At 24.2% G+C, this 8,365-nt stretch overlaps 1 protein-coding gene across 1 annotated transcript; it reads right to left on the bottom strand.

Moving 5' to 3' along the window:
- Positions 1-4,179: 4,179 nt before the first annotated feature.
- Positions 4,180-8,365, bottom strand: OCT59_025637 (uncharacterized protein; the record flags this gene model as incomplete). Its single annotated transcript, XM_066139928.1, has 12 exons — positions 4,180-4,201; positions 4,271-5,160; positions 5,228-5,388; positions 5,557-5,716; positions 5,788-6,261; positions 6,337-6,482; positions 6,651-6,810; positions 6,880-7,109; positions 7,206-7,353; positions 7,427-7,906; positions 7,979-8,121; positions 8,296-8,365. The coding sequence occupies 12 exons, from the start codon at positions 8,363-8,365 to the stop codon at positions 4,180-4,182; spliced, it is 3,084 nt and encodes a 1,027-aa protein (XP_065992218.1).

Raw genomic sequence — 8,365 nt, 5'->3', positions numbered from 1 at the left:
TCCAATTAAATTAGACGTTCTTATGTTTCTTTTTTTGTTTTTTTAGGTTATTTGACTCCAAATGAACCTGAACTTATAGATAATTTTGGTTGCAATAGGTGGTTTTAATAAGGAGGGAATTTTCCTAATGTATTTGTATTTTGTTTATTTTTTATTTTTTATTTAATTTAATAAAGTTTATGTAAATATAATTATAGTAAACTGTAATACAAATAGTAAATTCAGTGACCAAATCGTATAAATTTTGTGATAAAATCAGTGATCAAATCATGTAAATTCCATATGAATTCCGTGCAAATACTGTATCCAAACCATATTTTTAGTGATACAGAATTGTGCATTTTTCCATATCCTATTATGATACGTGATTTCTAAGGAAAAAAATCGTATAAAAACTTTATAAAAAACGTATCCAATTTTTTTATAGGGTAGTTTTAACTCGGGAAGAGCTCATAAACAATTTTATGAAGAAGTTTTTATTAGCCTTTAAGGACTTTGAGCAAAGGTTTTTAATGAAAATATACAAGATAAAATCAATGCAAGAATTTAACAACTTTAACCTGAAGATTTTTGATACTATACCAGTAGACTAAGTATGTAATATTGTTTTAAGAACAGAAGAATATATGGAACGACTGTCTAAGTTGATGTTTATAGTACACTTTTTAATAGAGTTAATAGAAAAACTTTACGGACTTTCTCAAAAAATTTTCTCTTCCCAGTGAGCACAGCAATAATCCACAGTCATATGAGCGGGATAAGGAATTATGCAAATTAGAAAGTCCAGTAAACGGAAAAAAAAGAACAATATCACTCTAACAAGAAAAATAAAAAAGCACATGGAGTAGATTTCAAATTTAGAAAAAATTATAAATGACACAAAAGATAAAAAATGAGTAATATTGAAAGATGAGAAGATAACAAAGAAATACGAAGCAATTATATCTGAATTAGAATTAAAAATAAAGGTTAAAATCAGGAAAAGAATGTGAAACGAGTAAAAGTAACAAAAAAAATAAGACTAACAAAAAGGCTTAACAATCGGAAAAATTAAAATGGGAGGTTCCAGTTAAAACAACTGCCGATAGTAATTACTTGGATAAATATTTGCCAATAATTCATGTGATTAAGATTCTGTCTTATTGAAAAGACGAAGAGATATATGAAGTGATGAAACAAGTGGGTTGTATGGGTCAAACATAATTATAAAAACAAAACTGTCCAGACTAAAATCTGCTTAACAAAAAATATGGAATCTATTTTCATGATGGACGTTTATATTTTTTCAGAATGTTTGATGTAAAAATTTCATCGAATGACATTAAAAAACGATATAGTTAACAGGTGGTCAAAAATTAAATGAAAAAGAGATGTATATGAATGAGTAAATGCTGATTAAGGACTACCTACGAAATTATGGAGGCCATTTCGCTAAAATCATTAAAAAAAACAAAATAAAAAATATTTTAATGATTTTAATAATGAACAAAATTTATTTAAGGCTACATACGAATCTGCCATGAATGAAGACCTGGGTAAAGGCTTACATAATAAAGAATAAGATGAAATTATTGGTAGAGATGGAAGTTTTAAAAAGCCAAGATATTGAAAAACAATAGACCGAAATGCACTGCTTCCTTCAGAGGATGAACAATTTGAAGATGCGTTATTAGGTCTCAAGATATCAGTGATTTCTCCAATGCCGACCAAGGCAGTAGTAGAAAATTCAATCAATTAAATAATGAATTTAGTGCACGAATTGCCAAGATTATTGGCAAAGAAGAAATAATTAATAAAGGAAAAGATAAGATTGTGGACTCAGATACAGAAAAATTGAATGAAAACAAAAAAAATGCATCGTATCAATTCAGGGAAGAAGAAATGACTCTGATAGCGAATAAGCAAATATTTCGTTTAATATGCAAACAAATCTAAATAATGTAATATTTATGTTAGGAGAAGTTAGAAGAAATAACTGTTAAATAAGGTAAACAAATTTGAGAAATTAGTTACAGGATGATAAAGCAGGAGTCAAGTTTAGTTTTGCTGCAAAATTCGTTATTCACGTACCCCTAGGATGTACACTTAACAACTTAACAATCTTAACATCTGTATGAAATTAGGCTCTTAAGAGATTCACTGCTAGATTTTTGTGGTATACTAACATTTTTTTTTTTTAGCAAGGTAGGTATAGATAGATTTTATTTTCTAGATAGTTACTTTATTTAACGGATGTATAAATTATATTGCATAAATATTACAATATTAATAAAGGTTAAAGTTATAAAAAAAAAAAAAAGATATTAAAACCAATAAAATAAAAATTTTCCATTTTATTGTAACAAAATTTCTAAAATAAATTTCTTCTACAAAATTCTACATTTTTCCTAGTAATAGTTTTGTTTGATCTCTAACTAAATTAATTATCCTTGTGATATAAGCCCTGTTACTAGTATAATGCACAGGAATAACAGGATTAAAGTAGATTTATACTTCACAGTTTTATAATTGTAAAGAATGATTGTAAAATAAAGGTAATAAGGTTAAATTGATTCTGCGGTTAATATCAATCCAAAGCTTTAACTTTACCTGTCAGTATTCTAAGATAAAAATAAAGAATTGTTTCATTTTACAATGAAAAATTTTCCAAAAGTAAAAACTTTGCTTGATATAAATTTATTTCTTTTTTTTCCTATAATATTTTAAAGAAATTTAAGTGATTATAATTTTATTGTTGGTTAGGCAAATTTTACTATTCAAATTTTAAAATATAGTGAAATTTTAGCTCCTTTATATTAATAATAATTTTTTTTTAGTATCGTTAGAAATCACTTTAGTTGTAGATTCGTTTTGACCTAGCTAATTTTATCTAATTAGTCATGAGTTTATAAACATATTTCTATGTTACTATACTCTTATTTGATATTATAATAAACACATCAAAGATATTGTGTATGAAATTATGTATTAATTTGTGTAATTTATCTATCAATTTAAATAACTTAATTCTCAAAATACATATTTTTTTTGTCTGTACAAAGTACATTCGCTTCCAAATTATCTGAATCGGCATCATTTTATATTTATTATGGTAAGCATTTACAAAAAGATACTTATAATGAAAATTTTGCTGAATTTTTTATTCTATTATTGAATTTAATCCAAGCTAATATATACTGTTGAAAGTTAACATATTGGTTTCTGGACTATAGTTTCTCTGTTTTTTTTTAAGTAAATACCGTAGAAAGGGAACTTGCCAAGAAAAGATGCTTGAAAAAAAAACGTTGATATATATATATGAATCTATTTTATAAACATATTAAACATATTATATAATTTAAAGCATATTAATATAGTCATTAAATATTTATTTATTACCCTTAATTAGCAGTAAAAGAAGAAAAATCTAGGTAAATATTCTATAGTATGGTGAGAGTTTAACAAATTCTTTTTTTTTGACAAGAGTAATGATAAAGTCCTAGCCTAGATTAAAATTATATATTTTAAATTGTATACCATATTTCTATAAATTACAGCATCAATTTCTTGCATTCCATTAATAAGTATTGTCACAATATTTTCATAACTTAATCTTTAATAAAGAGACACTATATTCATCTGTAATTGAGCATATAATAACTTTGATGAAATTTTCCTATTATGCAGTTATATTTCATATATTATTTTGAAAGAAAATATCAGCAATAAATACACTATTGAAGCTACTATTAGTAATAATTCAGGTTTAAAAAAAAATTGATAATTACTAGTATATTTATATTTATTATATTTATTATTAACTTACTTCTTAATTTTAATCATCATAAAATTAACAGTTAATAATATTTTCAAATCTTATATTTTATTTGTTCAATTACAAACTAAATTTTTTTATTTATGTAAAAAAAAATTACATATATATACTCTATAATTAGTGTTGAACAAAATACAATGATATCAACAAAAAAAAAAAATCCTAATCATAAAATTGTGTTACTAGTTAATATTAGTTAAATTTGTCACATCTTATCTAACATAAGGAGTTTAGTGTTAGAAGATGAGTTTTCACAATTGTGTTACACCTTCTATATTTATATTCATCACTTTTTTTTAGATGAATTTTTATAAAATGTATTTTATATTATTTGGTGCAGATGCATGTTCTAATTGACTTATTTTTCATTTTTGTTCGATAAAATACCTATAAAATGATTTATAATTTAATAAATTTTCAATAAAAATAAAAAATAATTTAAGTAATGCTACATACTCTGTAAAATCAATAATTTCTGCTGAAATACTGTAAGTATCATCATGTTTTGGAAGTTCTTTTGTAAATTGATTGAGTAATCGAGAAGTATAACAAGCTTGTGGATGAATTGATTGACTATTTCCAGTTGACAAAAAATTTGTTTTTCTATATTCATCTGCTTTTTCAACTTGCTTTTTAATTTCTTCTTTACTAGAATAAGTAAAATCATTGAACAGTTTTTCTATTTCAATAGCACTTGGTCTCTTTTCTGGATCAGCATTCCAACAATTTTTCATTAAATCAATATAAAATTTTGGTGCTTCTAGTTCATTTATTTCAGGTCTAATTCCATTACATATATTTAATGCTAACACACTATCATGAGCACAATTTGCAAAAGGTTGTCTTCCAGTTGCAATATAATACATAATCATAGCAAAACTATATACATCTGCTGCTCGAGTATATGGTTTTCCTTTTAATACTTCAGGAGCTACAAATGGCATAACTCCATAAATTTTTGTTTTGTCCATATTACTAACTTCTCCACATAATCCCATATCTGAAATACATATATCACTTGAAGAATTTCCAGTGCTACCATAAATGGAATCCCTAACAGATACCAATATATTTCCTGTATGAAAATCACGATGTACTTTATTATTTCCATGAATTTTTTTAAAACCTTTAACAATTTTTTTTAGTACATGTAATTTTTCATTCCAACGATAATTTCTAATGATATTATTATTGCAATTATTAAGATTTCCATCATTTGCATATTCAAGTACAATAATATAGTTATTTGTATCTGGATTTTGGGATATCCCATATATTTTGAGAATTCCATCATTACCTATTCCAAAATGATCATTAAAAGAGCTACTGATAGAGTATGCATTAACCTATCAAAAAGTAAAACAATTATTATTTAGAAGTATTTAATGAAGTCTAAAAAAATAAATTTCATACCTCATTTAAAAATTCATTAGTAATATTTTGTGAATTATGTAAGCATTTTAAAGCAACTACTTTATTACTAGTTACTCTATTGTATTCCTTTTTATATTTATCATATCCTAATGGACCATTTTTCCATATTGCTAAATAGACTGTAGCAAATCCACCTTTACCTATTTCTTTAATACTATTAAGCTGGTTATTTGGTATCCATTCAACAATTATATTTTTATGGTTGTTAATTTTTAATTGCATTTTTTGAATAAAATTGTCAATTTTTTCATTCCCACTAGTCCAATTTATAAAATTTTGTTTTAAACCATTTATTTGACATGGTTTACACCATTTAGCTTCTATATCTGTATAAATTTCACCACATGCTTTGCAATAACTATTTTCAAGTACAATAATATAATTTTTTGTATCTGGATTTTGGGATATTCCATATATTTTAGGAATATAATCTTCATCACTTTCAATAGAATATTGATATGCTTTAACCTATTAATATGAAAAGTTGTTATAATGAAAGTACTTTTAAGGATTAATTACAAAAATTAGAAGTTTTATACCTCATTTAGCAAGTCACCAATAACATTTTGAGAAATATTCAAGCTTTTTAAAGTGACCTTTTTATTAGGTCCTCTTTCATATTTTATTTGTTTACAATTATATTCTAATGAACCATTCTTCCATATTGCTGTATTAAAGCCATCTTTACCTATTTTTTTAACATTATTGAATTGGTTATAAGGTATCCATTCAAAAATTATATTGTGATATTCATCAATTTTTAATTGCATTTCTTGGATGAATTCGTCAATTATTTTATTTCCACTAGTCCATTTTGTGAGATTTAGTTCTAAATTATTTATTTGACATGGTTTACACCATTTTTGCCATACTTCTGTATATATTTCACCACATTCTTTACAATAACTATTATTAAGTACTATAATATAATTTTTTGTATCTGGATTTCGAGATATTCCATATATTACAGGAATACAATGTGATTCATTTAAATTAGTAGAATATGCTTTAACCTGTTAAATATAAAAGTTGTTACAATAAAGTACTTTTAAGGATTAAATTACAAAAATAAAAAGTTTCATATATACCTCATTTAACAAGTCACTAATAATATTTTGAGAATCATTTAAACATTTTAAAGTAGTTTCATTAGGTTTTCTTTCATATTTTCTTTCTTCTTCATTATATTTCAATAAACCATTCTTCCATATTGCTGTTGTAAAGCCATCTTTGTCTATTTTTTTAACATTAATGAATTGGTTATAAGGTATCCATTCAACAATTATATCTCCAATACTTTCAATTTTCAATTGCATTTCTTGAATAAAATCATCAATTTTTTCATTTCCACTAGTCCAATTTGTAAAATTTTGTTTTAAATTATTTATTTGACATGGTTTACACCATTTTTGCCATACTACTGTATATATTTCACCACATTCTTTGCAATAACTATTATTATTAAGTACTATAATATAATCTTTTGTATCTGGATTTTGGGATATTCCATATATTTTAGGAATATCATATTCATAATTTAATTTAATGGAATATGTTTTAACCTGTTAAATATAAATGTTGTTAAAATAAAGTAGATAAAGGATTAAATTACAAAATTAGAAGTTTCATACCTCATTTAGCAAGCCACTAATAACATTTTGAGAATTATTCAAGCATTTTAAAATGACTTCTTTATTAGGTTTTCTTTCATATTTTATTTCTTTATAATTATATTCTAATGAACCATCCTTCCATATTGCCAAATATGCTTTAGAAAAGCTTGCTTCTTTAATAATGTTAAATTGGTCATAATGTATCCATTCAAAAATTATATCTCTAAAACCTTCAATTTCTAATTGCACTTTTTGAATGAAATCATCAATTTTTTCATTTCTACTAGTCCAGTTTGTAAAATTTTGTTTTAAATTATTTGTTTGACATGGTTTGCACCATTTACAATCTATCTCTGTATATATTTCACCACATTCTTTACAACAACTATTATTAAGTACTATAATATAATCATTTGTATCTGGATTTCGGGATATTCCATATATTGTAGGAGTATTATCATATATTTTAAGACTAAGGAAATATACTTTAGCCTGTTGTTAAATATAAAAATTGTTATAATGAAGTACTTTAAGAATTAAATTACAAAAATTAGAAGTTTTATACCTCATTTAGCAAGTCACTAATAACATTTTGAGAATTATTCAAACATTTTAAGGTGACTTCTTTATTAGGTTTTCTTTCATATTTTCTTTCTTCTTCATTATATTTTAATAAACCATCCTTCCATATTGCTTTAGCAAAGCCATCTTTCCCTATTTTTTTAACATTATTGAATTGGTTATAAGGTATCCATTCAACAATTATATTATGATATCCTTCAATTTTCAATTGCATTTCTTGAATGAATTCATCAATTATTTTATTTCCACTAGTCCAGTTTGTGAGATTTAGTTCTAAATTATTTATTTGACATGGTTTACACCATTTTCTCTGTACTTTTGTATATATTTCACCACATTCTTTGCAATAACTATTATTAAGTACTATAATATAATCATTTGTATCTGGATTTTTGGATATTCCATATATTTTAGGAATATAATCTTCATCATCTTCATCTACTTTAATGGAATATGTTTTATCCTGTTAATATAAAAAGTTGTTATAATAAAAGTATTTTAAGACTAAATTACAAAAAAAATAGAAGCTTCATACCTCATTTGAAAATTCATTAATAACATTTTGTGAATTGCTCAAGCATTTTAAAGAAACTTCTATATTAGATATTCTTTTATGTTTCATTTCTTTTTCATCATATTTTAATAAACCATCCTTCCATATTGCTGTAGCAAAACCATCTTTGTTTGTTTTTTTAACATTATTGAATTGGCTGTAAGGTATCCATTCAACAATTATATCATCAAAACTATCAATTTTTAATTGCATTTTTTGAATAAAATTATCAATCTTTTCATTTCCACTAGTCCAGTTCATCAAATTTTTTTTTAAGTTATTTATTACACATTGTTTACACCATTTATAATCAATATCTATATATATTTTATCACAGCTTACACATATAATATCATTTTGAGATGTCAT

This window comes from Rhizophagus irregularis, chromosome 5 (genome assembly GCF_026210795.1).
Source record: "Rhizophagus irregularis chromosome 5, complete sequence".
NCBI lineage: Eukaryota > Fungi > Glomeromycota > Glomeromycetes > Glomerales > Glomeraceae > Rhizophagus > Rhizophagus irregularis.
The sequence above is the reverse complement of the archived record's forward strand: the minus strand, read 5'-3'. Positions and strand labels throughout refer to the sequence as shown.